A 26111-nucleotide genomic window follows, 5' to 3' on the forward strand; every position below is an offset into this window, starting at 1 on the left:
CGGGGCCCAGAACTGGACGCAGCACTCCAGCTGTGGCCTGACCAGTGCCGCATAGAGAGGAAGGATCACCTTCTTGGACCTGCTCGAGATGCATCTGTGGATGCATGACAAGGTGCGGTTGGCCTTCCTGACTGCCTCCCCACACTGCCGGCCCATGTTCATTTTGGAGTCAATGATGACTCCAAGATCCTTTTCTGCCTCTGCCCTGACCTGAAGGGAGTTCCCAGCCTGTAGGTATGGTGCCGGTTGTTCCTCCCCACGTGCAGCACCTTGCACTTGTCAGTGTTGAATCCCATCCTGTTCTCGTCCGCCCACTCCTGTAACCTGTGTAGGTCGGATTGTAGCCTATTCCTCCCTTCTAGCATGCCCACATCTCCCCACATCTTAGTGTCATCAGAAAATTTGAACAGCAAATTTTTACCCCTCGTCCAAGTCACTGATGAAGATGTTGAACAGTGCAGGCCTGAGGTCCGAGCCCTGGGGGACCCCACTGCCCACATCCCTCCAGGTCGAAAATACCCCATCCACCACCGCTCTCTGGGTGCGGCCCTCCAGCCAGTTGGCGACACATCTGACTGTGTGGGTGTCGACACCACAGCCCCCCAGTTTCTTAATGAGAATGGGATGAGAGACAGTGTCAAAGGCCTTCCTAACGTCCAGGAAGACTATGTCCACTGCTACCCTGCATGTAAGGATTTGGTGACCTGGTCGTAGAAGGCCACCAGGTTGGTCTGACAGGACCTGCCGCTAATGAACCCGTGTTGGTTGCCCCTAAGCATGATCTCCCATGCTGGCTCCTTGTGGGCATGCGCCAGGATAATTCTCTCAAAAAGCTTACCCAGGATCAAGGTAAGATTAACTGGCCTGTAGTTCCCTGGGTCCTGCTTCCTCCCTTTTTTGAAGATGGGAACCACACTGGCTCTCTTCCAGTCCTCTGGCACCACACCAGAGCACCACGAGTGCTCGTACAGCCGTGCCAGGGGTCCCGCAATGACCTCAGCTAACTCCCTCAGCACTCGGGGGTGGAGATCGTCCGGACCAGCTGACATGAATACATCCAGTCCCTCCAGAAGTTCCCTGACTAGATCCTCACTGACCCTTGGCCTGGGTGCACCTCCCCTGGGGCCTGAGGGGGTCCCAGCGGGGGGGCTGATCTGGTCCCTGCTCAGGAAAATGGAGGCAAAGAAGTCGTTAAATAGGTTAGCTTTGTCACCTGGTGTGACGACCAAATTTCCTAGCGTGTCTTGCAGGGGCCCCACGTTACCCAGTACCTTCTTTTTGCCCCCTATGGATTTAAAAAACGACTTCTTGTTGTCCTTGATCCAGGGAGCTAGTCCCAGCCCCATCCCCCCTTGGCCTTCCTGACTGTCCCCCTGCATCCCCGAGCAACTGCGGTATAATCCTCCCTGGGGATGGCCCCTCCCTGCCATTGGGTGTACACCTCCCTTTTAGCTAGGAGACGTTCCCAGATGCTTTTGGTGAGCCATGGGGGCTTTTGCGCCCTCCTGCTCCCTTTGATCCGTGTCGGGATTACTTCTCTTTGGGCTTGGAGGATCGTCTCCTTAAGGAGCAACCACTCTTCTTGGACACCTGGCTCTCCTCCCCAGTGGGACCTCAGTGCTTCCCCGACTATTCTCCTTAGCTCATTGAAGTCCGCCTTCCTGAAATCTAGGGCTGCTGCCTTGCTGCAGGCCTTTGCCACCTTGCGCTGGATGGTGAATCCCAGCAGGGAATGATCACTGTTGCCCAGGTGGTCGAGCACCCGCAGCCCCCTCACCAGGTTGTCACCCATGGCCAACAAGGCGTCTCCCCCGGTGCGGCGGTGCACCTCCTGGGTTAGACAGAGGTCCTGCATTTGGGCTAGGGACCTACATGAGCAGTCAGACCTGGCTGACTGCTCTTCCCAGCAGATGTCTGGAAAGTTCAGATCACCCATGATGACCACATCCTTTGACCTAACTACCTCCATGAGCTGACTGAAGAATTCCTGGTCTAGCTCTTCCCCGTGGTTGGGAGGTCTGTAGTAGACCCCCACCGTTAAGTCTCTTTCCCCTTGACTGCCTTGTATCCTAACCAGAGCACTTCCATGTGCCTCTCCTCTGACTCTATGCTACCTGATGAGGATGTGTATTCCTCCTTGATGTAGAGCGCCACACCCCTGCCTCTCCTCCCTGTCCTGTCCCTCCTGTACAGCCTATAGCCCTTGATATTCACTGCCCAGTCATGCGTTGGGTCCCACCATGTTTCAGTGAGCCCTACTATGTCTGGGTTGGTGTCAGCTAGCAGGAAGGGAAGTTCCTCCTGCTTGTTTCCCATACTATGAGCGTTTGTGTAGAGGCATTTGAGGCCTCCTGTGGATGTGTGCACTGGGCCCCTAATCGCAGCGTTGCCCGGGCCCCTGTTGCTTGCCTGTGTGTATGTTCCGCTCGTCGGTCTAGGCAGGGCTGTACTTGTGGGTGCTGCTTGTTTTAGCGGCCAAGGCGTCCTCCTCTCTCGTCTTCCCCTTCCCCTTCTTGGCTTTATGCCCACTTTATGGAAATGGGAGACTCCTCCCTAGATTGCTCCTGCAGCCTTATGGCTGAGGACTAGTGAAACTCAGGGGCATCCGAACCCCAAGCCTCTGGGCTTGGGCTTGCGTGTAGGATGCCTGCCAAAGGATTTAGAAACATCTGAAGCCCCAGGTGGTGCGGAGGATGTTTGCCAGTTATAGGGCCACTTATGGTTCTGGATTGACTCACGGATTTGGAATTGATTTGGACTGACACATGAAAAATTCTCTTAAATGTAAAAAAAAAAATATAAACCTCCATAGACAGGCAGGTTAGAGTGACTAGAAGGTGTGTCTATATATAACCTTTATATATATATATATAAAGACATATATTTTTACAAAACAAAACAAAATCTCCATAGACAGGCTACTGCAATGGTGCATAACATATTTGTTTCCACAGTTCACTGTAAAACTGGGCGCAGGGGGAGAGAGGGAGAGGGAAAGCTGCAGTGTCGCCTGCCAGCTGTTCCCTGGAGGCCAGGCAGGAGGAGGGGGGTGCCCTGGACAACTGGAGGCTGGAGGGCAATTTCCCAAGGGGGGGGGGGGGACCAGCTTGACCTGGGCAGATGCAGAAGCTATTATGAAACAGCTGAGAGAACAAGTGTGCTTTAGAAAAGGTTCCCAGACCTCCTTGCCCAGTGCATGAGCTCCTGGAATTAGACCTTAATATCCCTAATACGACCGAAGAAGATTGAGGACGTTCTCACGGGACTTTTCCTCAAATCGGCTTGGGGCCCGTCACACAAGCCAGGCCGGGGTATGAGTGTTTGCTGGGCTCAGGCGGGAGAAGTGGGCAGTCTCTGGAGGTGAAAGTGCCCGAACCAGAACTGCTGGCAGGGGAAGTTCTTGGGGCAGGTGGCGTAAATCCTCCCAGACCCAGGAGGGCTGGTACTAAGGGGCAATCAGGCCTGGAGGCATTTCTGCTTACAGGGGGGCTGGAAGCGGGGGCAGGTACAATGATCGTAATCGCTGAAGTCCCCTCCTTACTAAAAAAGGGGATGTTTGCTCCCAGTTTCCCATTACTCAGACCTGAAATCCCATCCTCTTCTGGGAATAGGATGCTGCGGGGACACGTAGGATTGCAAGAGTGTTTCCTCAGCACCTTCCTGTCTTGCTCAGGCCCCATCTGCTTCCCCCAAGCCCTCCCAAACAGCAGGAGCACGATGAGGGAGCAGCGCAGGGCGGAAGGGGTGGGCCAGGAGGCCCAGAATAACTCGCAGAATCCCGGGTCAGGAACCAGACAGTGCCTCCACCCACCCTAGGGGGGCTGGCCAGGAAATGGCCCCCCTCCCTTTCTCTCCACACCTTTCCCTTCAAATATTCACAGGCTGAGCCTTGCCTGTCTGTTGGATGATAGGGTGCTGGGCAGGGGAGGGCTGTGGAAAAGGTGGGTAGGGGGAGTGTGGGGATCCATCACCAGTTTAATTAAGGCCTCAGTTTAATTCTTAACCAAACTGCAGCACCTCCAGCGACCACTAAGCCCTGCTGTGATCCTGGGCCAGAGCAGAAAAGTGCCACCCCAGACATGAAGGCCACTTCTTGAGATCCCAACTGAGCCCTGAGCTCAGCATCTGTCTCTAGCTTGTTGGAATTGCTAGGGTCACAGCACAAGGCAACACAACTGCAGTCTGTGGGATGTGTGATTCAAAGGAACTCCTGGTGTCCCTGCTTTTCAGTTTAACTTCGCCCGCAAAATGCAATCACACACACAAGCTAATGAGCAAATCGGAGACAGCAATTAAAAATTCCAGAGCTCTGACTCAGTCCAGCCACTGGAAAGATCTGAGGTGTGCTAGGAGTCACTATGGGAGATGGGAAGGTGGCATCTCCTGCTTACTTCTGGCTGCTTTATTAATGTAGCAGTTTGGGATATTGTCCTTGCTGGTTAGAAGGTTTGAGAACGAACCAGCCTGTTCAGCTGCTTGTCTCAGCAGGGTGAGCTCGCAGAGCTTAAAAGGAAGGAATGCAACTGTGAAGGGCATATTCCATGTACAACCCATGCATGCTGCCCAATGTGGCAGGATAATGGGAATAATCTGTCTTCCAACTAGTTTGGAGACGTGTCCAAATCCTTTCCTTCCTCCAAACCAAAGCTGCTCACTACACTGTGCTACTAGGCTGGGCTCAGGGGGTGGCCATTTTAATGTAACCTTCCCCCCGCAACAATAGGTAGTAACTCTGCAGCAGCAGTGGGGAGGTGAGCCCTATTTAGCCTGCCCCCAGGCTGTGCAGCTGGGAGCCAGGCTCAGATGTTTAATATTTAAACCATGCAGTCCCGCTTTTAAACTCGATGGTTCCCTTGTTATGACTGTCGCAGCAATGACTCCATGTGCAAATCCCTTTATGGACCCTTGCACCAAGCTTCCTGACTTGTTTCTCCAGGATGCTGGACTAGGTGCACAAATAGGGAGATACACACGTGTATACACCTGCCAGAGGCTGGGAAGGACAGGTGAGGAGTCTGTCCTGGCCCTTGCCCTATGGGTGGCTTTGGCTGTGTGTGAAGGGGACACAGGAACTGCAAGGGGCTAAGGGAGATTTCCAAGGAGACCAGAGTGGTGCAGGGGCCTGTACTGCCTCCCTGGGAAGGGGCTGGCACACAGGCTCAGGAGGCTGAAAAGATTCTGAAAAGATGCAGCTGTAAATGTGAGCATCCCCTGGGTCTATTGCTTTACCTCCTAGAGCAGCCTGGAATCCAGGGTGGGCAGGGGCATCATAAAGCCACCTTTCCTCCCCTCCCTCTTTCAGGCTATGCCCCGTGGGCTCCTTCTCCAGGTTCAGTGCTTCTTATCATCCCTGTGCCACAAACTGACCTGAGCAACACACATCCTGGCATCCTGACCTGCCAATACTTCACCTCAGGCATGTGAGCAGTGCTACTGATTTCCCTAGATTAGTCATGTGCTTAAAAGCTCTAAGAACCTTGAAATCAATGGCGGTGCTGCCTTATAGGCCGGCGGCACATTCAGCTGTCAGGAGCAGACACACAGGACACCTGGAGGTAGAGGGAGCGGGAAGGGACACAGATCTTTTCTATTCATTGCCCAGAACTTGCCCTTACTGACACTAGTATAAAGAAGTAGTTGGCTCAAGACCAGTGGATTTGGGCTGGTACAAAATGGGTGTATGTGGTAGGGCACTCAGCCATTGACTTCTAGGCTTTTGATGGTGCAGATTTTTCAAGACTTCCATTTTCAAAGCACCGTAAGAGGGTTTGTGTTGCCCTCAGTGTCTGCTTTGACTTCCTGTTGGTTTTTGAAGAAGACTGACATCCGCGGTCTAGACAGAGACAGCATTGGTGTAGCATGTCAGAAATGGGACATGCACACCGTGGTCTCTTTGAGTTTGGTATGATCTGTATGCTAATCTCTTCCTCAACCCTGTCAGCCTAAAAATGCAGGTCTGTTCTGCATATATGGGAACTAGAATGGTTTGGGGGCTCCCAAGGGCTACCAGAACATAAATAACAATGACTAGGTAACAGGAGGCAGCTAAGGATTGTGACCTTGATTTACAGCAGGGCAAACAGAGGCACATGGATGAAATGACTTGCTGAAGGCACTCAGTGAATCAATGGAAGAGCCAGGTGGAGGGTGCAAGAACTCCTCCCAGTTGTGGGGGTCCAGTTGCACTGGACACCCTGCATGACAGTGCTCGTGGGATAAGTGGAGAATCAGGCACTAGGCTACTCTGCAGGGGGACAACAGATGCCAGGTCAGGAATCACTGCAACCCATTTGAGCCTGCTGTGGTGTCTGTGCCCTATGTGCCTGGGCTGGACGTGGAGTCTAATGGAGAACCTTGCCTTGCAGGGAGCAGCACCCACCTCATTTGTGTCATTAATGCCTATATCCAGATGGCCACAAAGACTCTATTTCACTCAAGAAACTTCAGAGTGTGAAAAAGTGAGACTGGAAACTGGGAGACAGCCCAGCAGTGAGATTTCTCAGATTGCGGAGGTACCTCTTATGGGCAGGTGATCCCATAATCACTAGTAGATGCACACTGGGGACAAATCCTGTACTGATCTCTGGGAGCTAAAATGGGCCTGACAGGTAGAACCCAATGCCCATCACCCTTAGAGGGTTTCCACTCACCCAGCAGCAGGGCCCTGGCATGGTGCCCAGTGATTAGTATCATCCACCAGATGGTTATGATGATGTAGAGCAAGTCTCTGCTGATTTGCCTGGGTAAATGGAGTGTGGGGGAGTAACCAGCCATGAATAATGCCCCTGGAAGAAGAGCTGCTACAGCCATGGCTTCCAAACCAGAGGCTACTATAGCAGGCTACCTCCTCATAGTGGCAATTTTCCAGACAGTGATGCGGGGCAAGGACTGACTTTTGCTGGTACTGTAGAGAGTCTACAAATCCACTCGGGCTCTCCCCAGCACCAGCTGTGAGCTGGTGGATGTGTCCAAAGGTGCCTCTGTCTCACGTATGTGTTTCACACAGCCAGAGAGTGACCTTGGGTCCTTGGGAATCTGTGAGAAAAGCCTAAGTGGGGAGGGGAGGCACCAGGCAGGAAATTGGGAGCATGAGAGCAGCTGGGAAGTGGAATTTAGGAGGGGCTTTTAAGCTCCTCCAGTGCTTAGCGAAGACATTGGGCTTATGGCTAATGAGCTGCCACATGCACATCCCAGCAGCCGGGGCCGATGAGCCCCAGCTTCCACTCCCGGCTGGGGAAGAATGAAACCACTATTAATAACCTCCCTCCTAACTGTAAGCAGATGTGGCGCTTGTGCGAGAGGCACCAGGATGCCGGCTGCAGCCGTATGCTGGGAACCCTTATGACTGAATGGCCCAGAGGATTCTTGAATGAGCCTCGGCATTCTTGAAGCGAGTCAAAGTGCCTGGGAGAAATTCCAGCGCTCCCTCTGGAACGTGGCCCTGCCGCCTAGGAGCCTGCTTTGATTGGCTGGGAATGCTTCGGGGAGGCGGGGCAAGCTGCCTCCATGTCCTCCACAGCTGGTGTCAGGTTGGGCCAATGCATTTACTACATCTGGGTTCAGAAATGAGTCAGGAAGACCTCAAACACTTCTGGCTACAACGCCTTGCTTCCATCGCCCTCCTGGCCTGCACTTGATGAACTCTCCTAACACAGCATTTCTCCTTTGTCCTGCAGTAGGGTCTCAGGCAATCAGTGTCTCAGTTGTGCTTATAGCCAGGTTGGGGATTTTGGATAGGTCATCCTAATTCTCTGTGCCTCCCTTTCTCCATCAATAAAGTGAGGATACCTGGCTCCTTTGAGCTCAGCTGATTAAAACCACTACAGAGGAGTCATTTTGCAAAAAACCTTGTTAAGAGAATAAGAGGCTTTTGCAGATGCCTACCCAATTGCTTGCTACCCCCTTTCTTTGAGGACAGTGCTCCCAGACTCTGCATCAATGATCTGCATGGTTCTTTAACAAGCCAAGTCCATTTACAGTCACTTTGCTTTGGGCTGGTCAGCTCTCGGGCCTCAAGTCTCCACTTAGTCAACCAGTCTCCACTTTGGCTGGCCGGTGACCAGTTGGCTATTGCCCTTGTTCCATGTGTTTGTACCACAGTGGCTAACGTGCTCACCTGGTGGCTGCCTGCTTGTAAAGAACTGCTCTCCCAAGGGGCATTCCTGCCTGGATCGATTCTTTTGACATTTCAGAATGACTCGGTGTAGCTGCTTGCAGTCCCCTTCGCCCTTGCACCAGAAGGGAGCAGAGCACCTCAGGGCCATGTGCAGCAACCAAGAAGTGTTCACCATGTATATCTATTCTATTCCCTACTGCTTGCTTCAAGAAAAATATGGATTCATTGAAGTCACTTCCTCCATCTCTTTCCCGTATTTCCTCCCAGACCAAGTAACTCAGGAAGCTGCACTTGCGCTATTAGGAGTGATTCAGTTTGCTGCATTGTAAGATCTCTGTTGGAAAGTGGCTGGACTTTATTTCCTGGCCTGGTCACATGACAGTGGGCATTGCTACCAAGATCAAAATCCCTAGGCACATGACGGTGCTCACTGGCACTGGTGCCTACTGTTACGGGACTTGTCTGTGAGGAGGACTCTGTACCTTTAAGCAGGATTATCGATGTGGAGGGATGTGTGAAAATGCTGTTTATGCAAGATAATCTAGGAAGGAGAAATGCCATTTCTGTGCATAGCGGGGAAATGCTGGTCCAGGCAACTTTGGAAGGATAATCCCTCAGAGGGTCCCTGTCCCTGGTGTGAGATAGGGAGGAAGATTACTCAGGGATGATTCTCCAGATCAGCATCTTTCTCACTGGTGGGCATATGGTAAGGTGAGCCCTGTGACCCAGTGTGACTGTCAAAGGCCACAGCTGTAGAACAAAGGCGGATCCTAAATACATGTCACATGGGTGCCTGACAGTGACACTTAGGAAGCAGCACCTCCAGAGCCTGTTCTAAGATTGGGATGTCACTATCTCAGCTATAGCCCTTTGCTAGATTCTGCCCCAAAACTTCATTTCATTTGGCACAGCTGCTTAGAGCAGCAACCTTCCTCTTCTGGGAACCCAGATCTAGATTCCAGACTGGGTCACAAGGTGCATGAGAGCGATGGTTGCAGCTTAGACTCTGATGGAGATTTGCCTGCGTCACAGAACTTGTATTACAATCTGGCACCATTTGTGCTCAGGAAAGCCTAGGACTGGAAAAGCAGTGGATGCTCAAGGCAAAATGAAGGTACATTGGCACTGCAGAGAAGTGGAATAGCAGGAGGTGATGGAGATCAATCTGAGGGGGAACTGATAAATCTGGCAAGCAATCCAAAAGCTGGAACAGAAAGGGATGCTGCAGGCAAGAAAGAAATGGCATTGGCAGGGCAGTATGGATAGAGTATATAGTGTCTGCACTGTCTGTTTTAGGGCACAGCATGGATCCTAGAGGCTGTAGGAGGCTCTGACCAGTACATTCCATTATCGCTGCAGCACGTAAGCATCCTGGGTTGAGTCAAAGATGGAGCATTCACCTTTCAAATGAACTTCTTGGCCTCCTTGCTATTGTCTGAGCACAATTTACTGTCCATTAGTGAGCATCAGACAGAGCAAAGGAAAGCCAGTCACCGCCAGTGTCCTTGGCCTGCTCCTCAGCTCAGATGAAGGGAGATTTTTCCAGACAGACAGGATGTGCCTCTGACAGCTGCAGGATGAGCGCAGGGTGGGGAGATCTCCCATGGCGGTGACCTAAGGAGCACTTTTGTTCCCTTCTCACCCAGCATCCAGGATCCAGTTGCCCTTGGGGTTGACCCCAGGTTTGTGCCCTTGCTGGATGCACAGATGATTCTGCTTTTTAAATGATGGGCAATGAGCAGGCCGCACCCACAGCCAGCTCAGGATGGAAGCAGGCACCCAGCTCCCCAGGGTCTCAGCCAGTTTGCAGTAACTGGGAAGTTGGCTGTAATCAGTCAGAGGAAGCAGACACATCCCTGACTGTCCCATCAGTGTTTCGTTCCCTCCCTGCTCCTCTTTACTCAAGCCACCTTGGTGCCTCAGTCTTTTTTTCAGCTACTGCCTCCCTTGCTCTTTCTCAGCAGTGAACGCTGGCAGTCTATTCCCTGCCTCCTTTGCTGATGAATACGAGCCGTTGCAGGCAGAAATTCCAGTAGGGCAAACGAGGTGAACCCAAAGGGCGTTCCAGCCAAAACCGGGGGCACAAAATCATGCAGTCCCTTCTTGCTCATACCCTTTGGCCCCAGCTTCAAGGGGATAGTGAACGAAGCCCCGTGGTCACTGCTAACCTGGGTCTTCTTTTTTTTTTTCATTTCCAGAGCCCAGGAGCTGCCCTATGGTAAAGGCAGCAGGCACTTTGGTTTTACCATGTAGAAACGGAAGCAGGATCATCTCTCCACCCCATCTAGGGTTGGTCTTACCTAGTTTACTTCACGGTAAAAACCAGAGTGCTAGCTCTCTCCTGTCCTTCTGCCTCAGGATGGCTCCTCTGTTAGATACTCAGAGGTAAAGTCCCACAGTATTCAGCAGCGAGGACAAGGCCTGAGGGTGTGAGGGACTGCAGGATATTACACTCACGCATGCTGTGCACATTCCCAGGCTCCGGGGCTTTGGGCAGGGCAGAGAGAGCGGTGAAAAGAGCCTCCTGCTACCCCCTGCCAGGGTTTGGCTAAAGAGTGACCTCATTCCTAGTCTATAGAAACCAAGCAAGTCCAACAAAGCCGACTGCACCCAGCTTCTGAGCGCCTTTCCTGCCCGCAGAGCCCCTGGCTCAGAGTCCCAGCGGTCTCGGCAACGATGTATTTGTTCTTTCCATGAGCAAATCTCTTCCGCTGAGGGACGGGGAATGCATTCGCTAGGCAGATCCTGCGTCAGCTTTCCAGAGCGCCCCAACCCTCCTTAGCATCCCTTTCCCCTCTCAGGAGGGGAGTAGCTCTGTGCTGTAGTGAAAGTTGAAGACTTCTTCCCCACTCCTCCCTTTCAGGCTCTTCCCTCTCCTTCCTCCACTTGACTCTCTCTCTCTCTCATGCACAAAGAGGTCTTTCTCCCGCAACCCACTCTGCTTTTCTCTGCAAACCAAAATTAGCTGTGGACCCCCCTGTACAAGCACGCTGCTCTGGCCTCACCGACTCCCCTTCAGCTGTGGAAGGCCTCGATATGCTTACCTGCCATGCCCCAGGGTGTAATACCTCCGGCCCACCTCTGTCATCTGTCCTGGCTGGCTGAGTTGTGAGCTCCGCACTTGCACACTGCACTTGGGGAGAAACTTTGTTTCTTGCTCTGAGCTGCAAGCGCTGAACTTCTGGAGGTTAGAGCCGGACGCAGAACCGCCTCCTCTGTGTCCCTGTCCCTCCTCCCAGCTGCCTCTGTCCCTCCCTTTCAGTGCCCAATAAGGCATGTAAAGCTGAGCAGGGGCCCAGCTCCCATAGCTGAGAGAAATTCCTCTTCATTAACATGCTCCTGGCATTGCAGCCTGCACTGAGCCTCCCATAACACAGACCGCCTGAGAAAACAAACGCCAGATCCCTGGGAAAAGTGCTGGTCCCGTGTGGGAAGGAGGCAGGGGGCCGGGGGCTGAGGTCACTGGCATTGGTGGGAATCAGGAGTGACTCCGCTGAGGCCAACAGGGCCGCTCTGATGTCAACCGGGAATGTGAGGCCAGAATGGGGCCAGGCAGAAGGGGTGTAAGGAGCCAAGACTGGGGAGAGAAAACTTCCCCACTGGAGAAGAAAGGGCCTCTCCTTTAAGATTTTCAGCTACTTGGTATGAATCAGTGCAGCGCCATTTGCTTTACACAAATGAGGCTGCTATGTCAGCTGAGGGCCTGGTTCTTTGTGCTCAGAAATTGCCGTGATGGAGAGTGGCATAACATCCTCTGCTCGGGCCCATAGCCCAGACTTGTCTGAACAAGCAAAGCCCGTTCCAGGAAGACCCTGTCCTTCCCAGAGTCAAGCGGTGGGAGGAGCAAGGAAACCAGAGCAAGGAAACTGCATGCCTCTCACCTGCCCCTGCTTTTGCCTCCATCACCCCAGGATCTGGCAGCATATTGCACTGCCTCAGAGATGGGGAGACCAAAAGACAGCATGGGATTCATGGGCGTGTTGGCTAGAGGAATGGATCTGGCAGCACTGGGAGCTCCTGTTGCTACTGGGTTGCATTGTATTCTCCCCCTGTGCTCTGCCCCCCACTTTGGCTTTAGGGAGTTGTAGGGAGAGCAGCCAGAGTCCCCTGGCATGGGCTGACCTATTTCCTAGGGCAAAGGATTCATGTGCTTACAGACACACAGGCATGGAGGCTGTCATCATTTTTAGGCTCTTGGTGGAGGGGGGAGGCAGGTGTTGAAAGTTGGAGTAAGCAGGGGGTTGCCATCCTTTACGGTTCTCAGAAACTTGCTGTCAAGTCACTCTCCTCACTCCCCCGTCACCACAAAAGCATGCTGGGGTCTCGATAATGCAGCTGTAATCCGCCCACCAGCCCAGTTTGCCCCCATTTGCATTCCAGCTTGTGAGCTCCTGCGTGCACAGGCTTTCCCAGGCAGAGACTTCCTTCACGGATTTGACACGCACTTAAATCAGTTTGGGTAAGGCTGGAGCTGAGAGACACTGGGGTGAAGGCAGCTCTCTCCTCTGGGAGCCATGGGCATTTGGGGTCTGAACAGCAGCAGCAGGCCGTCTGTGCTGGATGTCCCAGCTGCTGAGACTGAACTAGAGGCAGTGGCTGAGCTCTGAAAGGGACATTCCCATCCCAGGGGGAGGAGCGGGTGAGAGACTGTTACACACTGGAGATGTTACAGACCCATCTCACACCTGCTCCCTGACACCAACATTTGGGGAATTGCCTTTCTCAGCTGGATCAAGCCCATAACACTATGAGTTGAAATTAAACTGAGAACAAGATAACAGGAAGAACAGGCAAAGCCAGGCTGTCAGAGACATTTCCATCCGGACCAGAAGCAGGAAAGCTCAGAAATCCCACAGGAAAAGTGTTCTCAAATTTGAGAGGTTTCTCAAAGTTTTCCAGACTTGTAGCATGTGCTTGGTCCAGGACTACTTAGGGACTTTGCTGGCTAGAGGTCTGTAGGCCCAGCACCCTCCTAACTCAAGCCGTGATTCAGCAGCACTAGTTAGTCAGGTACTATATCAGATCAGGTCTTACCTTTCCTGTGAGCTCTCGGGGGGGACTGCCAGTAGTATCTCTTCCCCTTGATCTCCTCCATCCAGCTGAATGGGCTCTTCCAATGGCTCCTCTTTGGTAAGCTCTGTCCTGGGAGCTTGAACAGGGGCCTGCGCTGGACTGGCCACTTGTGTCTCTGCTGTGCACTCGGAGGCTGATTCAGGGAGGCTCCTTGAGGAGCTGGACTCTACTTTGGGTGTCGCTGTGATTGATCCCCTAGGGCTGGGGATGCTGTTTGACAGCAGAGTCTTTTTCCCGTTCTGCTCTGATTCTCCAGTTGTCGAGGCGGGGTCTGCTCCAGGGGCAGGGGCAATGGAAAATGCTGGGGACTCTGAGGGGGATGATGGGGATGTGCCACAGGCTTTGCCATCAGGGTTCCCTTCCTCTTGACAGTTTTTGGAGCCCTTGGCCCGTTTCCCTGCATGGCTCAACCGGGGCATTGTCCCCATATGGCTGTACATGTCGGATGACCTGACGTAGGGGGTGGGGCTCTTGGGCATGGTGTTCAAGTCATCCTGAGTGCTCTCAAAGGTGTCCTCCAGGAAGCCATTGGGTTGCAGGAGACCCGGCCCCAGGGTTTCTGGTGCGCTGGGGGCGACAGACACTCGCCGGATGGTGAACACTCGATTGATGTTGCTCAGGCTCCCAAAGCCTTTGAACTTGAAGAACTCTGGAAAAGATGAGAAAGCATCAGTCTGTGTTACTGCTGGGGTGAGTAGAACAGGGATGGGCATAGGAGAGCCAGGCCATGGGACTCATCTGGCTCCCAGACTGAGACTGTGATAAAAAAGGACCTTTTGCATTGGTGGGACTTGGTGGTACCCTCCTGAACCTTGATTTGGGCCAGTGGATTTGCACCATTGTTGTATGCTGGTGACAATGACACTAACCTTTGGAAAGCTCATGGAGATCTGGGTCTGGAAAGAGTCGGGTAGGAACTAGGGGTTGTTAGTATGATTCACTCCTGTGCAAAACAAGTGCAAGATGCTGCCAGACACTTCCATTCACCCAATCCATGTTCACACACTGGCACAGAGGCAAAGGACAGCACAAGGAGCAGGGCTGTTGAAAATCAGTCCACACAGCATCATCTAGGGGATGGGGTAGAACAGTACCTCTTCCCCCCCTTCCGTATATATCTGGCCAGAGAAGCAAACCCATAGCTCCAACGTCAAGGGAAAATGACACATAGCCAAAACGCATCACTATTTTGGGGGATCCACCATAACCAAGGCGTGAGTGCTTCCTGCTGGCTGGGCAGCAGCCTGCCAATCCCCTAGCACTGGTGCTATTGCTTAAGGCCAGTCAGGTTGATGGGTTTCTTTAAGGGATCCAGGCAGTGGAGGAGCATCAGGCCAGTGAGGAGAGCAGCATCTGATACTGCACCAGTGACCCAGCAAATCAGTGCTTTGTGTCAGTCTTTGCCCACTGGTCGGCAAGGTTTTGCTCAGTAGCTACAGCCCCACTGGGGAGTTCTGGCCTCCTCTGGGGCATGTTCATCATGGCCCCAGGGGAGGCCAGCTTGACAGAAGTGCATAGGGAGTGTGAGGCCGCTCTGCTCAGGCATGGTGCTGCTGAGAGGTGAGCTGCCTTAGGAGCCTCCTGAGACACTGGTTTAAAAAGAGGGAGACCCCAATAACACACTAACCTCTGCTTCTCCCTGCTCCTGTGTCCTGCTAAGCCCAGTGGCTTCAGACCAAGGTGGGGCTTTGAGACCCAAACTCAGATGCCCTGGCACTCATGAGGGCCAAGCAGTCCTCTAACCCCGCAGTCAGGCTTGGCCCTCTGGGTTCATGCCCAGGATGGGCAACAAGATGCAAAGTGATTCTTTTCCTCTCCAACTAGCCACAGAAACGTAAACAGGGCCACCTGCCGCCCCTTTCCAAGCCCTCTCCCTGTCTCAGCAAAACACTGACAGCTGCAGAGGAAGAGGCTGCATTTGTCTGGCTGCTGTGAACAATTTATGACAGGTCTTTACACACACATGCACGCGTGCACGTGCACACACATACACACACATCGTGCCATAGGCTTTGTTCCAAACTAAACGGCAGGAAACAAGACAAGAGAAATGACAGCAAAAAATAAATTCCAAACCCCTTAAACCTGCCCTTTTTAAGTAGGTGGTACATGAGAGTGGTCAAAAATAGTCTTCTGCATCTGCCTCTGGCTTCCATTTCTTTTCCGCTCAGTTGGCCTTTTTCAGGGAGGTGAGAGCAGCCGGCGGTCCCAGCACTGTCCTGCGCACTTGGGGTCACATCTGGGCTCCGTGCAGTAGGTAATAACCAGTTCTAAGAGTTGCTCGTCTTTCAGTCGATGCACCTGGGTTAAAATGGAAAGGGCCAGACACAGGGAGCAGGTGCATCCTCTGAAAAGAGCTCTGGACCATCTCCAGGCTTGCCCTATGTGTAACTGGTATGATAATGAGACTAGTATCCTCCTGGTATTTAACAAAGGCAAAAAATCATGATTTAATTTCCATGTTGAAGCTCTTGCCTTATCCAGTACCTGGTAATGTGTACCGAGGGCAGGATTGGGCCCCTACCAGCCACCTGACCCTCCTCTGACTTGCACACTGAGTCATCAGTTATGCCCATGCAAAGTGGGGGTCACACCCAGCCGCTGTCCTGGTAGCATTCATCCTGCATTGCAGACCAGCTACTCTGCACTGTAAGCAATTATTTCAGGCAGAAAGTGACTCAGATCGGGAACAGCCTTGAGACAGGCTCAGCTTCCGAACAGAACAGCCCCAGATCGCTAGCTGCCTATGCAGCCAGCCAAACAGTGTATTGAGCTATCTGTGATGTCTGGTGACCCCCAATAATACAACCGTCAGGAGCATATAGGGGTATGGCAATAGGTGCTTATTGGCATGACATATATATCTGCAGGGAAAGCCACAGAGCCATGGCAGAGACCCAGGCAGCTCAGTGGGAGGAAGGCCAGTGCAGGTTGGAGGCCAGAGGCTTGGGGCCCAAGTGGCTGCCTGCCTTGCTGAGCTAGAGTCAGATTAGGGGTGAAGCCCTTGGACAGGCCCAAGGGTGAGCAGGGATAGGGATCCCAACTCTTTGCCCCAGCACTGGGGGGCATTCCAGGTGCTGCTCTGTGCTTGTTGCTACCATGGCTGGCACTCAGCTCCCAGGGCAGCATCCGCCCCACCAAGCTATGGAGAGAGGGAAACCAAGTGATGAAAGACTCCCAGACCCCAGCCTTGGCCCTGGGGGGCAGGCCAGGATATCATGTTGGGCAGGAACTGCCTCCCAGCCCTGCAGTCAGGACCAGAACCCAGGACTCTCGCTTCTGAAAGGCATACTGCCCGCCCCAGAGCTGTCAGGGGAGGTGCTGCCCAGTTTCCTCACCTCCTGGCCCCGTGGCTCTTTCTGAGCTACCAGGCTGTCATGGTGCTGAGGGCCCCAAGCCAGGCAAGAGCCACTGGGGAGAGAGTCAGTGTTGTGTGTGCCTACCTGCGAGCGTGTCTGTTACTGTGCAACACAAGTGTGTGTTTCAGCATGGATGTGAGACCGTGCAGCTCCGTGCCTTTGTGAACACATATCTGTGTCATCTCTGTGCCTCTCCTAACTAGTTTAGGGCTCCTTCACGCTGTGGAGCTGGCGCTTCAGCCCAGCTTTCTGCCAGCAGCACACACTGTGGGAAGCAGATAATCTACCCACTTCCTAAGCTGAGCAAGCAAGCAACGACTGCTCTCCATTGCTGGCTCATTTCACAGCTGCCACCACCTGCTATTGCTGAGTGCAGAGTGCTAACCAAAGCTGTAGTTATAACTTAAACAGGATGGGCTTGTGTTTCTCACCTTGGCCCCTTCCCCCTTTCCCCCCCCTGCTGAGATGGTGATTCAGCCTGGGAACTGAATCTCACAGCCCCCCAGTTTTCTTACTAACATTGGCAGTACACGACCTCGCTGATTTACCTACCGCCTAAAGGCTTGGTGACCACTTCCTGTGGCAGCTGCTTCTTTACATGCTGTTTAGGGAGCCAGTAACTGAGAATGAAGCTTGCAGTTTTGTTCTCAGAGTACCGCCTTGCTCTGTCATCATGCTACAGCTTAGTTGGTGCACAGATTCAGGCCAGGGCTAGGTCTGGCAAGAGTGGTCCAGCTTGATGTGGGAATCACAGGGAGGAACCTGGAGTTTCTGTGCAGGACAGCAGATGAAACGATTGCGGCTGTCTCTTCTGGCCCCAAAGGCCCTATGTTTGTGACTGCTGCTCTGCAATGCAACCCTTTGCCCTTTCCCAGCCATGTTTTCTGAGGTTCTCCAAGACATTTGCAAACACTTGCAAGTTAAAGCTTGCAAAACCTCTGCTGGGGAAATGAAGTACAAGGAGGGGAAGTTATGAGCTTCAAGTCATATACTAAACCAGTAGCAGAACTAAAAGGGGAACCCAGGTGTCCTGCACTTTAACTACTACCTTGTACCATCCAGCCAGACCACCCATAATCATAACCATACTTGAAGTAAGTGGCTGAAATATGTCTCAGTGGATCTATTTTATTGCTGTCTATTTGTATTCTGGTAGTGCCTGGAGGCCTTGACTAAGATAAGTTGTTCAAGAGGTTGCACAAACACAAAGGGCATGTCTTCACTGCAGAAACAGACTGCTTGTACTGCTGGTTAAAACAGCAGTGAAAACAAGGCAACTTGGATTTTAGCTTGGGTTGGCAGCTCAAGTCAAGCTCACAGAGGACCTTGGGCTGTCCTTGAGTGGCTGAGCTGGGCTGCTTTGTCTTCACTGTTATTTTATTTGTGCCAAAGTTAGCCAGCCCAAGCTAAAAACATAGCTGGATGAGTTTTGTGATGAAGCCATGCCCGTGTGAAGATGGGCGCTGCCCTGCACAGCTTCCAGTCTGAACAGCCAGACTGTAGAGCACTGGGAGAAGGGAAGGCTGAAAATCAAATGTCCTTTTACTGTTGTTTGTGTCTTTGAAGCCCTTTCCTACATAGCCAGAACCTTTGTCAAAAAAATGCTATGCCCCAAAATGGCAAATGCTCAGAAATAAGAGATCAGAGATCTGGGTCCAGTTCTTGCTCTGCTCCAGCCAGCACTCTGTGATTCAGTTTCCCTCATCCCTAAATCAGGACCATTCTCTGTGGTTGTGAATCATGTGGTGATCCTGAAGTAGAAGGCATCAGATAGGGATGATTATCTCAGCCAGGGCACTGAGGGGTTTGGGAGTGGAAAAAACCTGCAAGTGCAAATTTGAGCATCATCATTTCAGGCAGAGTTTCATGACAGGGAGGCTTGCTGGGAAGGAAGAGAAGGAGGGGGCAGAAAATGAAAGCGTGGTAGGGTAGCTACCTTTCAGTGTGCTGGGGAAAGCCCCAGGTCTCTAGGAAAGAACAAAGTTACTCCCACAAGATGCCGCTGGTAAATTTCCTTTGCAATTGACTCTGAACGGCAAATGATCTCTACACATGTGTAGGGTGACCACCAGCTCCAGCCTGATCTAGGGGAAAAACTCCCATTGCAATGAAAACCAGGACTTTCCCTATAGCCCAGAAACACTACAGTCCTACAGCCTGAGTTAACACCATTAGAATCTGTGGTTGGGGAGCCCGTGCAGCCTCATCTCTTCTGCATAGTCCCTCCAAATGCAAGTCCACAAGTCCCCCTCAGCATCCAGGATCCAGTATTCCACCAGTCTCCATCAAGGTGCAGGACTAAGGTGGGGACAGAGTCTCATGTGGCTCTGTTGAGCTCAAGGTGGCAGGGAAATGAGAAGGATGCCCACCTGTATTTCTACCTCAGTGCCCCATTTCATACTAGCTGGAGAAAACTGTTCCCAGCAAGACAGCTTGGTTTCAAGAATGGCCAACAGACAGGGCTGTTTTATACTGTGGCACCTGCAGAGCGCGTCAGAAACTCCAGTTGCCCCATCCAAAGCAGGAGAGCTGACAGCGACACTAAATCTCTGGGCTCTGCTGCCCCAGTTGCTACATAGGCAGTGCGTTTCCTCTGCAAGTGCCACTCACTAGCAGCCCACAAAGATAGCACACGGACCCCCGTGATGTGGAGACCCACTACATGACCCACACCCAGGCAGCTTTCCCCTGCCTGCTTCTGCACCATGCTTGGCCTTCAGGCTAATCAAGGAGCACCCACATGAGAGTCCACAGCACGCACCCCACAGCTACTTACTGAATTTTTTGAAGCCCCCTTTCTTCTGGCTCTCTGCCATGTTCGGCTGCTGATGGAGCCACTGAAACGAAAAAGGGTGTAAGTTTATAAACTGTCTCTAAGCCCTCCCCTCGCTGCTCCTCCCTTCCTCTTCCCCCTGCCCTCCTCCTCATTCACTCTGCACTTCCTCTATCTTTGAGAGTCTCCCACACCCACCCGCTGCTCCCTCCCCTTGCTTGCACCACAAGGGTCCCCTGTTGCTGGCATGAGCATGCCTGGCTGGTGCTTCAGTTACCCACCGTGACCTGTTAGTAGCATCCTGGGACTGCATGCAGCTCAGAGCTCTGTCCGCCCCAAAAAGATCAGTCTCAGGTTAATATCTGGTTTTGCATTGACCAGGAATCAAACCTGGGGGAAGTGGAAGAGGAGGATGTTATCAGTGAACCTCCAATGACTTTTAGCTTCTCCCTCTCCATCCAAGGCCATAAGGAACCTGCAGGCTGGGTGATTGTCTGCATCACCGAGAAACCTGCAGGCTGGGTGATTGTCTAACCCAGAATGAAAGACATGCTCATTCTGGAGTAAGAGTGTCCACATAGGAGCTTATACTGGTGTAGCTATAGCAATGTAATGGTCATCCTTCCTGCTCCTCCACTGGCCAGTGTAGGGCAGAAATTAGTCTCTTCAACTCCTTTCCTTCCCAAAGGGAATCCTCATCCTTATCTCTGACCAGTGGGTTTTTTACGAGGCCGAGGCATTAGCAGCTACATCAAGGGCCAGCAGGTGGAATTTGATTTAACTCTACTGGAGTATGACACTGGCACAACTGGAAAAATCTGCCCTGAATAAGACAGGCCGTTCGTGCTTGAGTTCATGTTGTCAAGTTAGACATTGTATGTCTGAGCAAGGGATGAAACCATTGGCTTCCGTCATTGTGGCTGGAATTGCAAAACAAGAACGAGGGAGTAAGAACGATTGCACATTTTTATTGTGCTGCCTCACTGGTCACTAAGCTCTTCAGCAAACCGTCCTTGCTGATTTTGCCACCCAAACAACGGGTCATTGCTGGCCATTTATGGAGTTACTCTGACTGCAATGGATTTTCCTGGGATGTGAGTACAGCACAGAAATGCAGCCACCTCTGTGACAGGCGCTTCAACTCCACAACGGCCTTTGAGTAGAAGGGACAAAGAATCCTGAAGGATGGAAGCAAACGATAGTGGCAGCAGGTGCATTATTAAGATGAAATTTAGACAGAGCTTTCTCTAATAATGGCTGCACTGCTGTCCCATGGCAGCTTTTGTTCCAAATCTCCAAGTACCTCATAGAGCTGGGGGAGCTGTACAGAGGGAGAGCTGATGAAGTGGGAGTCCAAAGGCTTTGCTGGAAATTCAGTGCCCAGGTTGGGGCTGTGGGGGGGAGAGCATGAATCCTGTCCTGACCACTAGGAAACAACACCTTCCTCTTGCAAGGACAAACTTGTAGAACTGCCTTTCCTCACTGTAGCCCAGTGACACACTTTCTATTCCCACGCACAGTGTAAGCTGGAACCATGCCCTCACCTGTGCCCTTGAGATAGGTGTGGTGTGTGCAACACCCCTAAAAGGTGTAAGGAGTTATTCAGCAGAAACTGTATTACCTTAGCAAACAGTTGGAGTTTTTTTGCAAAAATATTTATTTCTATATATATATAAATAAATACATATATATATAACTCTACCTCCAACACTCTGCCAAGTGGCTCTTGTGGTTCACCTGGCAGCTCAAAGCACACTAAAACCCCATTACACAGTTAGCACCATGCAACTGCACACACCTATCCGTATACCCGTACCCCAACCCATTGGCCTCCTCAGAAGGGCTAATCCTGAAAAAGTCTATAAAGGAGAGGATTCACGGTAGTGCTTTAGCTGTGGTCTCTGAAGGGTCAAACACTGGCTGCTGCTAGAGGTGTGTTTCCAGAAGGACACTGCAAGGCCTGGCAAGATAAGGCCAATCCTACGTGCTACTGCTGAGAATGAGAAACAGAGAAGAGCGCACACAGAGCAACAGGCACTCCCATGGTAACTAAAGCAGGCAGAGTCTAGTGCTTTAGTCTCAGTAGCATCCCACAGTCCGAGTAAATGTGAAATACTTTGCATAGTCTGGGGCTCAGGGGAGCCTGTTTCACGGCTGGCTCCCGGGGCACCTGCATAGAGTCAGTCTGGCTCCGAGAGGATTAAAAGCAGCGCACAAGGGGCTGGTTCAGCAGCCATCAGACACAGAGCTGCATGGGAGGCAGAGAGGGAGGCTGGTTCCAGAGGCATCACCAGGACAGCTCCGTGGTCTGAGGGAGTGCTGTGCAACTTTTCAGAGGTCCTGAAGAGATGGAAGTCCCTGTTTCTTTCCCCACCATGGCTAGATCTCTCAGGCTTAGCCAGACAGCTTAAAGGATACCTGGCTAGAGGGCAGCAGCCAATTTGAGAACGCTGCCTGGAAATGCAGCATAGCATCTGGCACCCCTCGCCTAGAATGAGTGGGAGGCCCTGGAGATGCAAGCTGGACAGGGAGGACCTCAGTAGGTGAAAGGGAGACCTATTGACTGTGAATGGAGGAAAGACTGAGGGGGTGAAATTAGGCTGCTGCTCTCTGTAAACCCAGCCTGGGTTGGTGCAGATCAGAGCCTTGCTCGAGGCTAGAGCCATAGTGGGCCTGGGAAATGGTGTTGGTTGGGAGGGACATTTACACAGGGTATGATGGAAATGAAGTGGTGCAAGCTCCTGCAGACCCAGCTGTCCCAGGGGACAGACCAGGTGGGGGTCAGTGCCTCGATTAGAGATTGGGAACCCCCAGAAGCCTTTCTTTGGTCCTGATGTTCTCCCTTCACATGCCTTCCATGCCAGAGGAGGTGCGTTCCTGAAGGCTGGGACCGGTTGATGCCCATGGACAGTGGTGGTGAGAAGAGAGGACTGAGATGGTGAAAACGGGGAAGCATGGCATGGGCAGGGGAGAAGGCTGGTGTGGTCTGCAGAAGGGCTGTGCCTGAACCTTGAAGAGGCACTGTCCTGAGTTGGTTGGGACTGGCTGTGCTGTGCGGAGGCTCCGTTCTGCTGGGTCCCGCAGCTGGGACTCAGATGCTTGCTGGGGCAGGCGGCTGCTGGGTTGGGTTCCTTGGCTCTGAGTGACTGCTGAACAGCACATGGCCTGAAGTGTGGGGAGGACCTCGTATGGACTTGGAATGGGGCATGGGAAGATTTCATAGATTTCATAGACATTAGGGCTGGAAGGGACCTCGGGAGATCATCGAGTCCAGCCCCCTGCCCAAAGGGCAGGAAGTCAGCTGGGGTCATAGGATCCCAGCAAGATAAGCATCCAATTTGCTCTTGAAGGTGTTCAATGTAGGTGCTTGAACCACCTCCGCTGGCAGACTGTTCCAGGCCTTGGGGGCTCGGACAGTAAAGAAATTCTTCCTTATGTCCAGCCTGAAATGGTCTTGCAGGAGTTTGTGACCGTTCGACCTCGTCATCCCTTGGGGCACTCTGGTGAACAGACGTTCCCCCAGATCCTGGTGGTCACCCCTGATAAATTTATAGGTGGCCATCAGATCACCCCTGAGCCTGAAAAGGGGCCTGGTGTGGGGCAGCTCCTCCATCTCTCCCAGACACTGAACTCCCTCCAGAGGCGGGGGGAAGGCCATGGCTGTTCCCTCTCTCTGCCAGTTTGCTGGGAAAGCCACTTGCAGTCTCCTTGCTTGTCAGGCGATACCCAACACATGCACAGTTGCAGAGGAGCAGCTGGGCTGGCACAGCTTGAAAAGGCTTGTAACACGATTAGCATTTCCCATGCTGCGTCAGAACCTGGCAAGGCCAGGTGGGAAACCTCAGGGTGAGTGCCGGGGAATGTGTTACTGAGCGGTGAGGGCAAACTAGGGACCAGAGCACAGGAGCTGGAGGGGGGCCTGTACAATATCATTCAGGCTTAGTAAGAAGCTCTTGCTGAGACAGAGGCTCATTCTTCATTAGAGATAGCCTATGCTTTGGTGTTTGTCCCTGTACATCCCTGATCCCTTTGTAAAACACTTAGGGATGTGTGGTGTTTGCAGCCCCTGGAATCCCGTCTGGTTCTTTTACTGGACACATATTGTCTCATCCTGCCTGTCTGCCAGCCCTGCTGGGCTTAATTTACCTTGTAAACAGGAAAAGGGCTTTGCATTTCCATAACACCTTTGGTCTGTGGATGATTGATAAGCAGAAATTAATTCTACCATGCTTTTGTTGAGGCAGCAAATAAGTGCCAACAGCAAGGCACAGAAAGGCTTGGTGACTCACCCAAGGTCCTACAGGGAATCTGTGGCAGAATTGGGACTTGTATCCAGATCTCCTGAATCCCAAACCCATGCTTTCAGGAGAAAACCCTCCATTCCACTTTCTGGGTATACAGTGCCGGTGACTTGATCCAATAGTCCTGGTATGTTTTGGGCTTTCAAACATATTAATGTTTCTAGGACTCAGGGGCAGCGCTATGTGTATGTCACTGCTACAGGGTGCATTAATCAAGTGAGGGGAGTAAATGAGGAGTGGATGCACTGCAGGGACCTTTCCCATGAATGAGAACAATTGATGGCAACTTTCCCTTCAGCCTCCAAATCTAAACAGCTGCCAAAAGCTAACAGAAACATTAATGGAAGGTTATTTGTCTGCATATCACTCAGAGCTGAAGGCAAGATTGAATTTTGATGGATGATATCCCTGTTTGTCAGCAAGCTTTTTCCCCCCCACTGTTATTGACTCACATGCTTGCTCTGGATTCAGGGGCCCCGTTTTTCCTTACCCAGAGTGAAGCAAGCCGTGAAAGGCCAGAGAACCAGGGGGTGTGATTGCTTTGTCATAGTTCACATCAGCCTTGTGAGCAGATATCTGCATCTCCTGCTGGGATAGTGTGGAGGCAGCAGGGTGGTGCTCTGCTTAGGGGTCCTGAGAGCTAAATTTTGGTTCACGCTTGTCTGGGTGGCTGTAGGACCCATGTGGTTCTGCAGTACAAGCTGGTGGCAGGGAGGTCACAGAGCTTCAACCTGCACTGCTTGTGTCTGGCCGTACCTGCTGTCTGGTTAAGCAGACAACAGCAGAGCCACGGCCCTGGCAGTCCGCCACTTCCCTGAGCTCTGCATCAGCACAAGGGTTGTTACACTGAGCTCTCTGTTTCTGGAAGCAAATCTGAGAGCGTTGCCTCCCCCCTAGAACCGCTACTCATTGTCTGCTCCTGTTTACTGTGTCGCTTCCTGTCAAACTCCCCAGGGGCTGTAGAAGAAATCCAGTCCCCAGCCCCTGACATGGGGAAATGATACAACAGGATGGAGGAAAGCAGCTCTGGCAACAAGCGCTTACCCCTGCATATCAATGAACTCTCCTGGAGCTGACTGAATTTGGTGATACAAGCTGCCCAGAGACCTGCGAGGTGGTGATTCACTGGCACAGTGAGGGTGTGGGCAGCAGCTGGAGCATGACTGTCAGGGGAGCTGCACACTGTGCTCTCTCCCCTTGGACAGTCGCTCATAAACACACACTTTATCAGCTGGCCGTGCTCAGGGGAGCTACTTGTTGTTCTGTGTACACACAGTTCTTTGTCTCCACAGAGATAGGTGAAGCCCCTGACATCACACGGACCACCAAGCCAGACAGTCGGCCTTCATGACAGCGGGTCAGCAGCTACCTGTGTCCTTCATGGCACGCTCCCCAAGGCACGCACACACTCTTTCTGTCATGGGCAGATTCCTCCCCAGCACAGCTGAGCATGTTTCACCCACAGGCCTCCAAGCATGAGACAGATAGGAAATGTTGTCTTCTCCAGTTTACTTGGAGCGAAAGGGGAACACTAGTAAATACCAGGCACAAAGGTCTCCAGCAAAGGCCACAATAGAAAATTTTCCTCTAAGCGACTTGCCTGAGTCTCTGACCAGCTCCAGGGCAGAGGCAGGATAGGATAGCAGTGCAGACACCCAGTCCCCCTGCTCTTGCTAGAAGGCAACTCTTCCTAGATAAGGCCTTGTCTACACTAGAAATGCTCTGATTGTGTAGCTGAATGGGCCAGCTCTCCTGTTCCAGCAGTTCTCATCTGGATTATCCAGAAGCAACATTACTACAGTGGCGGAAGCTTCTAATGTAGAGCTGGTCTAATGTCAATGGTGCACTGTATCCTCTATTGCAGGGCTCAAAAGGGTTTTGTACCACTGGTGTGACAGCAAATCACTGTGTAGGGGGGTGCCCGAGGGGCTGTTCCAGGAAGCAAAGGACAGAGAAGACTTTTGCCAGCACAGAACATCCCAGCACAGTGCAGAATTGTGGAATCCTTTTCTCTTGCAGGCAGGTGTCCCCACAGCTGGCGTCATAGAGACTGGTGCAGCCTGTTCGGACACATCCTATCCATCCCCTGGGGCCAGTGCAGGATTGTTCCCTCCACTGTGGATTGCAAATGTTGTGTTTTGACAGGAAAAGAAGCTTGGGGCAGCTCGCTCCGCTGCCACGTAAGCTGGGTGGGAGTTTCCTTTAGGAAGGTGGAAAGTTATTGTATTCCTTGTGCTGCCTGGAGACTCATCAGGCCTGTTGATTAGAAGTCACTCTCCTTTCCAAACAAATGAGTTAGGACCAACAGGGCTGCCAATATAGTTTCCTAGTGGGGAGGCTCTGAGTCCATGGGGCAGGAAGGGACTTGCTGCAATGGGCAGAGGGCTGTTCCTTCCCTGAGCAAATGGTAGGAGAGAAAGGAAATCTGGGGTGATTGGTAAAGATCACTTATCCCTGCTGAGGCTGGATAAAGCTGCTGCAAAGTTGAG

At 52.2% G+C, this 26111-nt stretch overlaps 1 protein-coding gene across 2 annotated transcripts in view; it reads right to left on the reverse strand.

The window, feature by feature from the left end:
* SH2D3C (SH2 domain containing 3C) overlaps positions 1 to 19420 on the reverse strand; it is a 49984-nt gene extending 30564 nt beyond the window's left edge. Inside the window, exons 1-2 of one of the 2 annotated variants that reach the window (XM_090022175.1) lie at positions 19325 to 19420; positions 13151 to 13838 (exon numbers count right to left, since the gene is read on the reverse strand). In XM_090022175.1, coding sequence (XP_089878301.1) covers positions 13151 to 13838; positions 19325 to 19364 — 728 coding nt within the window. In that variant the 5' untranslated portion in view covers positions 19365 to 19420. Of the gene's footprint in view, positions 1 to 11160; positions 11319 to 13150; positions 13839 to 19324 lie in introns of those variants that run through there. The other variant, XM_090022176.1, reaches the window with a different exon arrangement.
* Between the last annotated feature and the right edge of the window lie 6691 nt (positions 19421 to 26111).

The sequence above is a fragment of the Crocodylus siamensis genome, chromosome 11 (genome assembly GCF_052110815.1).
Source record: "Crocodylus siamensis isolate JL-2025a chromosome 11, ASM5211081v1, whole genome shotgun sequence".
Lineage (NCBI taxonomy): Eukaryota > Metazoa > Chordata > Crocodylia > Crocodylidae > Crocodylus > Crocodylus siamensis.